General features: G+C 43.1%; 1 protein-coding gene across 8 annotated transcripts in view; it reads right to left on the reverse strand.

Moving 5' to 3' along the window:
• ca10a (carbonic anhydrase Xa) overlaps positions 1 to 13,496 on the reverse strand; it is a 361,550-nt gene that overhangs the window by 23,180 nt on the left and 324,874 nt on the right. Inside the window, exon 7 of one of the 8 annotated variants that reach the window (XM_055504324.1) lies at positions 1,025 to 1,703. The exons of the other annotated variants lie outside the window; for them this stretch is intronic. Within the exon in view, the coding sequence (XP_055360299.1) occupies positions 1,551 to 1,703 (153 nt within the window). The 3' untranslated portion in view covers positions 1,025 to 1,550. Of the gene's footprint in view, positions 1 to 1,024; positions 1,704 to 13,496 lie in introns of those variants that run through there. 8 annotated transcript variants of the gene reach the window in all.

The raw sequence follows: 13,496 nt of genomic DNA on the forward strand, positions 1-13,496 counted from the left end.
CTCCATGGATACGAGCCACCGCAATCCTCCACAGGAGAAGAAGACCCACTATAGGACTGCATGACATTAGCCAGCTGATCCGGTAGCGTAGTAGAACCATACGTCTACGATCCCGAATCTGACCCTGAAGCTGAAGAGGAGGCTGTTGAAGTCACCACATTTCGGCTGATGCAAGATGTGTCTCATTGGTAATGTCGCATTTACTTCAATTTATTGATTTATGTAATTTACAAAGCGACTAGCGGTTGCTAATGCTTATGCTAAATGGTGTATGCAGCTTGAATATTCACAACACGACTTACCTGGAAAACTCTTGCTAATAGAAAACACTACTTTAGCTTACATTATACAAATAAATAAAAGTTTGAGAGCATAGCTAAAATAATATAAATACATTTTACATTTACACATTTCACTGTTTTTGTCTTACTTGTGCTGCTGCTCTGACATCATTTTATTCAAAAAATGTGCATTAATATTTAGAGCAATCACTGCATGACCTACCTGGGAACAAAAAGCATTGGTTCAAATATATTCATATTGACCGTATTTTGATTCGTATTTTTACTGCTTTTAATTTTGTTTTTTGATAATTCTTGATAAATCTGACAGTAATATGTCTCTGTATCTCTCTGTAGTTCTTACAGGTATCTACTCTACAGAGGCTAGTGAGCTGGTGCTGGGGATTACTGGGTTGAAGAATCTGAGTTGCCATCTCTTCATGCTTGGGTTGTAGATGAAGGCAGAGTTTCCTGATAGATAAAACACTAAAACACTCATTGTATGATGGATGTAGACCACCTGTGGAATAACTCCTTTACCATTTGAGTAAAAATGTTTTTTTTGTGAGTGCAATACTCATTAAGATTTTTTTTTTAATTTATATATAATTTATGCTTTTTATTTATGGACGGTTCACCTTTTATAGCTTACCATATTACAAAGAGAAAAACATGTAATTTCAATACTATGATTTCCTGAATAAAAGTGTTTTCCCTTCAGAAACAGAGTTCATTGAAATACGTAATAGTTAAAGCCAACTTTATTGTCAACCAAAAAAATGCACCACTACTCCAAATCTAGAACAAACTGTTACCTTCACACTCCAATGTGCAATGTATAGGTTACTGAGTTAATTAAGAAGTCTGGGGGTTTGAAGACAGAAGCTTTTGCAGGGCTTTGCATATTAAATGCTTGATGGAAGTAGGGCAAACAGACCATATCCTGGGTAGGGGGTACACTTGGTTATGTTGGAGATTTGTTTCTGCAGCAGGACAGGTATAGTTGTAAACAGATGACCACGGAGATGTGGTGATCCTTGTTCTCATCACTATTTGGAAGACTGAGCGGAAGCAGTCCTCTACGAGATGGAAGCTGTGGCTGTCCTCACCATCACCTCATCAAAACAAAAGGTAGTGCAATCAGATTTGTAGATTAGTGAAATGTTCATTATTATGTAGGTCAAAACCTTCTCTGATGTAAGAATACACAATACCGGACAAAAAATTAAACCAAACAAGAGGACAGGCCTATCTAAACAGTATATACAATTAAAATCTTCTATTGCCTATCTTACTGTTGGTACATACAAACTTACATACCTTCACTCCTGAGCTGGGCAGCAGATGTCTGTGTACCAACAATCTGCAGTAATTTCTCTGTTTGACAGCCTCCTTGCATGTGGGTAACTGGGATGTGTCCCCCTACAGTATAGAAAAGACAATGTTACATTTACTGTAAATTGTATTGGTCCTACAAATATAATGGCTATGGTACAAGCTATAGGTAACTGACCAGATAAGCAGCAGTTATTGTAGAGATGTGACTAATTAGCAACTAAGCTTGCAACACAGTAATCATTTCAACTAATCATGTCAGAATTTCATAGAACAATGACATAACCCCAAATCACAAGTTGATTTAGGCTGTGACACAGGACGGGTTAATAACAAACATAACCACGTTCATCTGCAGTTTCTTATTGTAGCGATCGACCAGCTGTAGCTCTGAAGTGCAAAGGCCTAACGGCATGCTAACGGGTATCGCAACACACAAATAGAAGCGGCAGAACGTTAACAGGACAAAAGCTTGATCCACCGCTCCCTGCCTGTCGCCGTTCGAAGGCCCATAGCTATTAGCTGTTCCCCACACATGTGTGTGATTGCGCCAACTCAGAGTAGCACATTTGAAAGGGACAAAGGCTCGGTTGACTTGCTGTAGTCGTTAGCAATGCTAGCGATTAGCTTGTCTCATATGTGGGTTACTACATTTTAAAAAGACCAACTAACATATTAAGACATCACAAGCATCAGGCACAAACTTACTACAGCGAGCTAGATCCACCGCTCCCTGCCTGTAGCCGCTCGATGCCGATAGCCATTAGCTTGTCTCACATGTGGGTTACTACATTTTAAACAGACCAACCAACATATTAAGTATCAAGCATGTACTTACTACAGCGAGGTAGACCCACCGCTCCCTGCCTGGAGACGCTCCCTGCCTGTAGCCTCTGGAAGGCTGAGAGCTATCTGCTGTTCCCCCCAGGTGTATGCGATTACAGAAAAGGCCAAAAGCTAGAACCACCGTTCCCTGCCTGTAGGCCGATAACCATTAGCTTTTCTCCACACAGGTGTGTGGCTGCAGGAGCCCACATAAGCACATTTGAAAGAGCTCGGTCGACTGGCAGTAGCCGTTAGTATAGCTAGCTACTAACTTGCCTCACACATAGGTTACTACATTTTAAACAGACAAACTAACATTTTAAAACATTATAAATATCTAGCATGTACTTACTTTAGTGAGTGAATGACGGACTGTAGGAATAGATCCTTTTGTTTTTAACAGGAGCCGTGAAACAAATCCAGCATTGTACGCACCCTCGTTTGAAATGCACATTTGTATAAATGCTGAGGCAGTGTTTCTGGCACCGGTCCGTTAAAAATAAAAGTGACCCACAAAGTCCTCACTTGTTGATCCCTTGGTAAAGTGAAGAGACTTTGGTGTTAAAGCACCCAAGAATCGAACTATTTCTATGGGAGGACTTGGGCGCTGCCGTGCTCATCTGTTCACGGTGAGTGAGAGGGAGGAAATGGCAAAAGTCCAGTTTTAAGTTTGGGATCATTGTGGGGGTGGTGGTTCAGGATTTGCAGGAAAGACTTACTACCAATGTGACAACAACGGGGGAACGGTCTCAGAGTAGGACGAGGTCTGTCTTCATTGGATGAGAAAATTTACATTTTCAAAATGTGAAAAAAGGAGGAAATGCATTTCTACCGTGCTCAGTGTGTGTATATGTAACCCATAGAGTCACAGGAACGCTCCAAAATGTCTAAAAAGTTGATTTTGCATGATATGACCCCTTTATTCAAGCTCTTAAAATTTACTCAGACCGCAATGACTCTGAATGAAACGTAAGAACCTGAATGACAGATGATGTGTCCAGATAGAGCTTAGCCAAAAATGTATGCATGTGATAATGCAAGCAACGAGAGAATCGGGGAAGTGGCGTCACCGTCTGAAGCAGACAGTTATGTGACGTTCCAACGATTTGGTGCCGGGGAGCCACTTATTTATAGGCAGATGCCTTGAATCAAGTTGTCAATGCGCGCTAGTGTTTGTTGTCAATTGCTGATGTTGCTGCTGCCTTTATACAGTATGTCCTGTGTTTAAGTACTGTGTCGCCCTGAGGGCTCATCGTTGTTGATTGCACACAATAAGAGGAGAGACACACAGTGTGTTTCCAATTTATTTTGACTGTGCTTGTCATTGCAACTGAATGGGGCGCTGGGATGGCTTAATAGCCTATAGTTTGCATAAACCACCAATCAATGACTCTGAATAAAGCGTAGGAGAGAGCCCGAATGACATTTGATGTGTTTTGAAGTGATATGTAGACAGTGATGTGGCATTCCAACAATAGTGCTGAGAAGCCACCTATTCATAGGCAGATGACTTGGATCAAGTTGTCAATGCGCGCTAGTGTCTGTTGTCAAATGCTGATGTTGCTGATGCCTTTATACAGTATGTCCTTGTGTTTAAGTACTGTGTCGGGTCTGTGTATATTCTACGTTTGATTTGCCCCTCCAGAATAAAAGCTGAGAAAATGAGAAAACGAGTCGTTTTGGAACGTTTTAGAACCGGAGGACCTGTTGTCTGGACACGCCGGTAACACAGCTGTTGTTTGGGTTGGCTGTCATGGCAAAGTCCAGTAACTTCATATTGTAACGAGAAACCCCCACCCCACTACCACACACCCTGTAAGGCTTTCCTTTCCAGACAACGTCGGCTGAAATTAAACCATTTTCTAGGTAAATTGTCCAAAAAATAAAATACAAAGAACATCCGCTTCCTCGTTTCTCTTGATATAAGCAAGAAACGGAATTTAATCACAGCACCGTGTTAAAAACAAAAAAACAAGCTGATAAGTGTTTTCAAAACTAGACCTGGAATTGGATTTGAAGCCATTTCCGGTTTTCTCATTTTGAGGAAAAAAAGCTTTTATTCTGGGGGACAAATCAAACAGTTGGAACATACACGAACCGTTTCCCCGTTTCTCGTTTAAAAAGGGACAAACGGCCATTCTTATGGATGTTCACATAAAGTAAAGAAAAGGGGATTTTATTTAATATAAATAAATACATTGTAATAAATCTTTCTCAGTGGCGTGTCAGAACGTCAGGACTCAGCAGATCAACAACGCATTAATGCAGCAGCTTGTTTGTTTTACATGTGCTTATTAAACACAATAAATGTTAACGTTTTTTACTGAATGAAAACAAAAATAACTCCTGCTCTGCAGCATAAACTACTTTCACCACTTTTAAGGTGGTCAAGTTAAACAGTTAAAACAGTAAGACATAGTCAATGTGTCTTTTAAACAGAAGCTCCCACAAATTTACTATTACTACTACTTAATATCTGCAGAAAAACAAACTATTGTTACTACTACTATTATTACACAGGCAACACAGCGGATTTGGAACTCGCTCCGCGCCGTAAACACAGCGTCTGATGTTGGTTCACTCACAAAAGCAAATTTCACATCCCTTCCCCCTACTCCGTATTGGCACAGAGACATTAACATATTGTCTCCACTCGGTCAATAAGTGTAAAATACTTTAGCTCCGAGACAAAGAAAAAGCTCCAAGGGAGATCGGGCAGCGTGATCGGCTGCACCTACGTAGGCTGTGGGACGCCAAAACCTTTCACTTGACTTGTTTTAAACGCTCTTCTTATGGTGTTTAACACAAGTCTGGCACTGCTAACTTGTAGAGAATATTATATAATAAAAATAAATAAATTGTAATAAACTCTCTCCGTGGTATGCCAAAACACCAGGACTCTGCAGATCTCGACTCATTAATGCAGCAAGTTGTTTGTTCTACATATATTGATTCTGCATGAGTAATATGGACTGCACCTAGTCTGTGGAACGCTCTCCCAAAGCACATGAGAACGCCACAGACTGTAAACGCTTTGTAAAACGCATTTATTTACCGGCGTTTTCAAAGTTGGCAAAATCCAGAGTCACTCAGATATATTTGCGACATCTGATTCTCCTGCAGGAATAATATCATAATAAAATCGAATGCTGTACGTGGGAGCGCGCTCTGGTCTGTCATACATACAGTACAGCTGCTTATTTTGGTTTTGAACTGCCATAAATTGGAAATACTACTATACTAAATACTATAATCATCTGCTAAATAATACAGGCAGCCAGCCCTGTTAATCATTTGTTATTATCTTGTATGCCAAAATATAGTAGTAGTAATAGTACAGTAATTACAACTTCTGCTTCCACCGAGTTTCGAACCCAGGACAAAAAACTGACACATCAAGGCTATTAAACAATACACAAAACATTACACTACAGAGGCGTTGATATTGATTCTACATGGGCCTACATAACATGAGTATAGGACAGCGTCATAGGGGCCAGTGTGGGGTTTGATCGCCACCTATAGGCCAAAAAGACGTAACACAAAACTTTTAAGCCTTAGTGCAAACAGTGACCAGGTCCTTGACTGCCTCTCTGGTGTCTGAGCCACTCATTCCAAATGGAGGTCTCTCATACACAACAAAGAGGGAAGGGACTACTCCACCATCCTGACACAGCTGTACAGTTTTGACAAAGGAGAAAGCACACATTGTTGCTGTGTAGGTTAAGTGGACTGCTAAATGCTTTAGAGTTACGAGATTTGAATTTAATTATGTAGACTTATATAGACTAGAAAAATAAAGGGAGAGTGGTGTTCCTGAAAGACCTTTTTAAACCTTTGGAAACTTACTGCCTGACTAATCAGCCTGTTCTGTCAGTACACGTATATACAGCATGATATCAGAATACAGCCAAAGACATATTAACCATGAATATAAAAGTCATGTGCTTCTACTTGAGGCTCAGGTTGAAGTAGGTAGGTAGGTAGGTAGGTAGGTAGGTAGGTAGGTAGGTAGGTAGGTAGGTAGGTGACATTTTCTCCACGTCCCTCTTGGTTTTGTTTGTTTGATTGCATCACTTCCTGTTGTTAGTTTTGAACTGTGTCACCTGTGTTGTTGAGTACTTTGTTGGTGTGTTGATGTGTAGGATTTACAGAGAGTATTTCTCTGTTACTAGTAAGGAGATTTTGAGTCATGGAGGTTTTTGTTTTTTCAGAGTTTCACGGAAGTGCTGTGCCTTGTCTTTGTGACCGTTTTTACTTTGTGTGTTAGAACCCAAACGCTGTCCCACACAACGGGGCAGTCTCAAACTGCCAATTGGGGTTTGGGTGAGCCAGATGGAAGTCCCTGATCAGATCAGCGTTCAAGATGTTGATAGTGGCAGCCACGACCCTGTCACCCACAGGCCAGGAGCTCCTTAACAGTGTAGACTGTGCCGCCATCCATGATTCGAGAAGGAGGAGGAATGGGTGACGGAGGAACCAGAGGGCTAGGATGGACCGGCTTGAGGCAACTGACATGGAAGGTGGAATGCATTCGCATGGATCTAGGTAGAGAGAGCATGAAAGAGACAGGATTCATTTGAGAGATGGTAAAGAGTCCTATGAATCTTGGTGTCAGCTTACGCAATAGATTTCAATTGAAGGTCCTTGGTGGACAGCCAAACCTTGTCACCAACACTGTAGTCTGGTTCAAGGGAACACTGAACTGTCCGCCTCTTTGGATTTGGACTGCGCCAGAAGCAGGGCTCTTCGGGTGCATAGCCAGGTGAGACGGCACCATTGAAGTAGAGCATGAACAGAAGGAATGCGGACCTCTTTCTCCAGAGCTGGGAACAAGGGTGGTTGGAAACTGTGGGCGCACTTGAAAGGGAGTGAGGCTGGTGGACGAACAGGGGAGAGTGTTATGTGCATACTCAATCCAGAGTAGCTGTTTTGACCAGGTGGAAGGGTTTTTGGATGCAAGGAGTCGTAGACTGGTCTCCAGATGCTGGTTCATTTGCTCTGTCTGGCCGTTGGACAGCAGATGATATCCGAAGGAAAGACTGGTCCCTGCCCCCAGCAAGGCACAGAACTCCTGCCAGAAGTGAGAGACGAATTGTGACCCTCTGTCCGAAACAATGTCCTTAAGGAACCTGTGAAGCTGAAAAACCTGCTCCATCATGATCAGCGACGTCTGTTTGGCTTGCATGCAAGGGTGAGGCAATGGAGCTGAATCTTCGGATGAACTTGCGGTAAAAGTTGGCGAAGCCCAGGAAGTGAAGTAGACGAAAAAAGTCGTTTATCATCTCACCAAGTACCTCATTTACCAACCTATGAAAGACAGCAGAAGCGTTGGTAAGTTGGTTGGTAAGACCAAATACGTTTCTGAGGTCCAGCTTGGTGAAGAGCGTGGCTCCTGATAGCAGCTCGAAGGCGGACAACAACAGGGTTAGCGGATACGAATCCCTGATCGTGACATCGTGAAGATCGCAGTAGTCGATGCAGGGTCGAAGAGAGCCATTCTTCTTACTGACAAAAAAGAAAAAATCAGCTCCAGCCGGTGAAGATGCGTTCGTGAATGAAGCCTGCAGCCAGGGCTACCTCCAGATACTCCTTCATGGCGGCTCTCTCTTTGGGAGACAGTTGGTAAAGTCTCCCCTTGGGAGGCATGGTCCCTGGTTTCAGGTTGATGGCGCAGTCCCGGTCACAATGGGGGGGTAAAGAAGTAGTCCTCTGCTTACTAAACACGGTGTGAAGATCCCCATAGCAAGGGGGCACACCACCCAAATTTACAGCGAGACCCCCACTCCTCGATTTCACCACTCTGCGAGTTGAGCCGTGGGTTATGTAAATGAAGCCAGGTATGTCCAATAACCACCGGGTGGTAGCAGGCTGGAACCACAAAGTAGTTAATGATTTCAGTGTGTGAATCAGGAAAGAACAGGATTAATGGACCTGTATGGTTGGTAATCCTCCAGAGCTGCCGACCGTCCAGCGTTGTGGTCTCTCTCGGCGAATCCAAAGGTAAGACGACAACCCCCAGCCTCTCGGCCAGCTTGGTGTCCATAGGGCTAGTGTCGCCCCCCCCCGAGTCGATAAGGACTGCTTGCTGAATGGCATTGGAACCAACCTGCAGGGTCATAGTGGGAAGCGAGCGTCTCGCGCCCTGGATTAACCTCCAGAAAAATCTGCTTCAGGGCCACTCAGCCATGGCTCACGCCTCCACAACCCCCGTGAGGTGGGAGATGGCATAAGGCACATAAGAGCCTTAAGAGGGAAGGACGGCGCATGCAATTCAAAATGAATCACATTGAGTCAGATATGCTCGGCAGTCACCTGGTTCTCCTGAAAAGCGTAGCGGCGCTCCCAAGCAGGTATCCGGTGCGGGAGGATCTCAAGTCTGATCTCACTTGAGCGGCCCCCACTGCCTCCGGAGCCTCAGGCGGCGGGGTCGGGGTCCCTGGCCTCCTGCCGAGAGGCGTAGTCCGTCGGTTTTACTCAAAAAAGTTTGTAAAAATCACTGAATCTAAGTATTCCTTGTTTAATATGTAGAGAAACCGGAGATTCGTCAGCAACAAGGCCAACAACCAAACTGTCAGTAATGAGCTGATATTTGGTGCGATCAGTTACTGTTTGACAGCTTGTCGCCTGTGAAAAGTTTAAACCAGCCGAGAAAACCATGACTGGAGGCTGGACAGGTCTGTGTTTTATCCAGCAAGTGGCGCTGCTGCCATCCTTAAAGTGATACTTCACTGAAAAGCAAGTTGTGTTTTAAATATTTTACATTTTATCAGCAAAAATGTGCAACAAATTTTAACATTGATGGTCTATGTCCAGAGAAAATGGAAAACGGAAGTAATATGTGTTGTGGATGATGTTTTGTGATGTATTTTTACGCCGGATGCCCTTCCTGGAGCGCGAGGCACTGTGCCATGGCCACGGCCAGACTTTTGCACAGGAATAAATGTTAATTTCACTGAATAGAATATATGGAGGAGTCTGAGTGTGCCTTCATTCTTAAATACTACTTGCCATCGTTTGGATCAACCCTCATTGAAAATAGGTTTTTCAATAATCTCCCTGCTGATTACCTTGATCAGATGTGTCAGTTAGCTGCTGACTGTCTGAACACATCTGGTCAAGGTAATCAGTAGGATGAATATGGAATAGAACTGCTGATACAATAAAAAAAAGGTACTTCTGTTTTTAGTCACATCGTTCAACTATGGGTTGATGGAGACATATATAGTTTTATGCTTACCTTACATTATTAATTTTGAAACAATATCCTGCCAATGAAGCATTTATTACACTGGCATAGTACACATCAGATGAAAATTTCAGCTTTCACATGTTTTACCTTTTTGGTTAATGTATGTTGTCTTTTCTTACAGATTTTTATTAGGATAAAGCTAGAGCACAGTAAGTGTGCTTTCACTGTCCAATCCAAGTGAGAAAAAGAACTGGCAGCAGAATGAAAATTTGAATCCACATGTGGCATCATTTATCACTGAGTTAGGAAAAGGTGAGACTTAAGTTAGGTTTCTTTACAGACAATAGTTTATTTGTAGATCTTATTTGCTGTAGTATTGTTTGTAACAAGCATATTTACATGTACAGTGATAGCAATTAAAAGTGTCAGCCTCTGCTGTGATTTGTTACCGTTTGCCCCACGTTATCACCTTGTTTTCACCACGTAAGAGTCCTAAAACGCTGTGATTAACTGTGTTATATAGGCTCATTTCATCATTATCATTTGCCCACAAAACTAAATCACATGACAACATAACCATATTATTTAGTGTATGGTTCGCTAGGACTACGAAATGCTTGTCGTCTGTGGTGCAGGATTAAAGTATTTAGAACACTTTTTCATTTTATCCAGGGGATGCCAGGGGATATAGTCAGGCCTGTGGGGTAGGCCCCGCTCCGCTCGTATTGAGGTGGCGGACTGGGGGTGAGCTCACTCTAGGCGAGGGGCATTTCCTGGCAGGCTGTGGGTCCTCGGGCTTCACTCTCTCAGGCCAACCCACCCACTGGGGGGAGTGTTTGCCCCTGGTTCTCATGGGGCGAACAGCGTTGACCCACAGTGGTCCACTCTGACCTCGGGTGCTGTCTCTATGGCAGTTGCAGCCCTGCCTGGCGGGTTCTGTGTGGGCAGCTTGGGTCGCAATACCTGCCTTCCTGAAACTGAAGGTGTGTGGGCTCCCAGGCTGCTAGGATTCTTTCTTCTGCTTGTTGGCTGGATGTAGCAGCCAAGCTCCTCCCATCACCCTAGTTTTCACAAGTGGCATGTTCATGCACCAACGTCTGCCTCATCCTTTGGGTGAACAATGTTAACCTACAACTTTACTAACCTTGTAGTGGGACCCTCAACACCTGAGCTGATAAACAGGCTCTCTAAACTTGCTGTAAGCATTACTGGTACTTATCAATACTAATATCAATAGTGTGAATATGGAAGTTGTGATGTTGTATGTTATGGCTATTATTAGGTATTATGAGGTTATGTATAACAATGCATATGTGCATGTATATGATACAGATGGAGCCGCAAATTTCCGCTGCCTCGCTCCTGCTGGATTTCAGGCTGATCTTGTCATGACATTAGCACGACTTAGATACCATTCCACCAAGCCCCCCTACACCAGTCATGACCCCCCACTGTGATGTACTTAATGCATAGCTGCCTTCTTAACACCCCCTAAACCTTTTTTAAGAAATGACCTGCAATTGCACATTCATGCACCAGGTGGAGCAGTGATGTGTAAATGTGTAATCCAGGCCCACAGGTGGACTGGAAGTGCATGAGGTTTGTATATACACACACAACAACAGCCTAGTGGTTAAGGCACAGAATCCCCCAGCTAGAGACTCCTGGTGTAAACTTGCCTCTGGTGTCTTTTGTTTACCACACAAATTCAAGTGACACAAAATACAGAGATCTGTGCACCCCATTTTCTGTTGACAAGGCGAGAAGAATCAGACAAGGCAAAGTGCATCAGTGCCTCAAGAATGGACAGACACTGGGCCTGGTTGTACAGCAGGAAATCAGCATCACCATCCACCATATCCAGTAATAAAAGGATCTGGATACATATGTCTTACCAGAGTTATGCCAGCTGATATTCCTTCAGTTCTCTGTCATTTCAATCACCTTCACTGCCAAATCTTACCACAATCGGCTGATTCTGGCTCAATAATTTTCAAGTTAACTCTCAGACTTTTCTTAAAGTAGAAACATTACCAAAAGTGCAGTAACCCTTACCATGTAAAAAATGCAGGAACCGTTACCATGAGTAAAGTTAGGCATTATCCACCATTTACAATAGGCTTCACTTCACACCTGTAAAGAACTGGCTCATCAGTTGAACAAAGGACTGTGAGAAGGTGTGAAGACCATGTCCCCCATGAGGGACATATACTGTAGAAGCTCCTTGAGAAACATTTCTGCTCTAAAAGAATGTAAGTATAAATGACCCAAATTTCAGACAACCTGGTTTAGAAAATGGTCAAATGATGTTTATAAAATCTGTAAATAAAACTTAAAAAGAAAGCGTTAAGTTTATGGCTTCAGGATATAAGGGTTTCCTTATACAACCAACCACCAACTAACAAAAACGGTTTGTTTAAAAAACTGTGGGTGGAAAGTTGTGTGCTTTAACCACTAGGCTCTTTGAAGTGATGGATCTCTGAAGAATCTTCTGTTTAAGTAGTTCACAAACGTATCTAGTTACATCCCATTAGGTAACAGCACTGCAGGAGCCTGATGCTTTGGGGAGAAGGGGGTGGTGTGAAACCAGTCTAACTAATGCTGTGGATTGGCCATTCGGTCTGAAAGGAGGCTGTCTATTGTTATGTTCATCTAAGCTTGATTAAAAGATTCAAATGCTCTTTCTTTATTCTCCTGAAGCTGGCAGACTGACACACACTACATCCAAGTGAATATGGCCGAATATATAGAATGAGAATTTAAGAATTTCATTATGTACATTAGTCCAATTCAACCAAATACACCCAGTAACTGATAAACCTCCAGAAGGGTAGTTTAGCAGCTATGGTAGCCTGAGCTGCCGATGCTTATCTATAATTAAAAAAGGTTAGTACAACATTTAGCTCTGACATGAAGTAAACTTTTCAAGTCTCTTTCTCAACTTTTTAGTTGAATGTTTAGACAGACTATTGTCTGTCTGTTTGTTTGTCTATCTGCCCTATGCAAACAGTGTAGAACTGTTATCAGATCTACTATTATTATCAGATCTATGTCCTGTTGTCAGAACTGTGCCTTTACTTGGTGTTTGACTCTAACTCTACAGGTCAGATACTAAAGCTCCACCTTTTGGTTTTACCAAAATTGCGTCTTTGGTGCTAAAATGGTGGTGGCCTCATTAACATTTTAACGCCTTCCCCAGACAGACCAAGGAGGGGGGCTGCTGACAGTCGGCTCATGAGGGTGTGATATGTGTATGATCAGCGCCAGAAAGGACACTGACAGTCGACTGAAATCAGCGTAAACGGACCGCTCCATCTGGACAGTATATGTATATGTTTGTATTAGTGTGTGCACATACAGTATCTTAACACTATTATTGGTATTAATATTAAATTCACAGGTAAACCCCAGTACAGTAGTTGTTTAGTTATGGATGTGTCAGCCTAGAGTACATCCCTACTCATTTATTTTGCACTGATTGTTTGCTAAACGGGGCGGCACGGTAGCCTCACAGCAAGAAGGTTCTGGGTTCGACTCCCGGAGGCGGCCCTGGTGCCTTTCTGTGTGGAGTTTGCACGTTCTCCTCGTGTTTGCGTGGGTTCTCTCCGGGTTCTCTGGCTTCCTCCCACAGTCCAAAGACATGCGTTAGGTTGATTGGCTTCTCTCCATTGCCCGTAGGTGTGCGTGTGTGTGTGAATGGTTGTCAGTCTCTGTGTTGCCCTGTGTTGGACTGGCGACCCGTCCAGGGTGTACCCTGCCTCTCGCCCATAGCCAGCTGGGTTAGGCTTCAGCACCCCCGTGACCCCATGGATGGATGGATGGATGTTTGCTTAACTGATTTGCTTAGTTTCAGCAGCTTGTTG

This window comes from Betta splendens, chromosome 19 (assembly GCF_900634795.4).
Source record: "Betta splendens chromosome 19, fBetSpl5.4, whole genome shotgun sequence".
Lineage (NCBI taxonomy): Eukaryota > Metazoa > Chordata > Actinopteri > Anabantiformes > Osphronemidae > Betta > Betta splendens.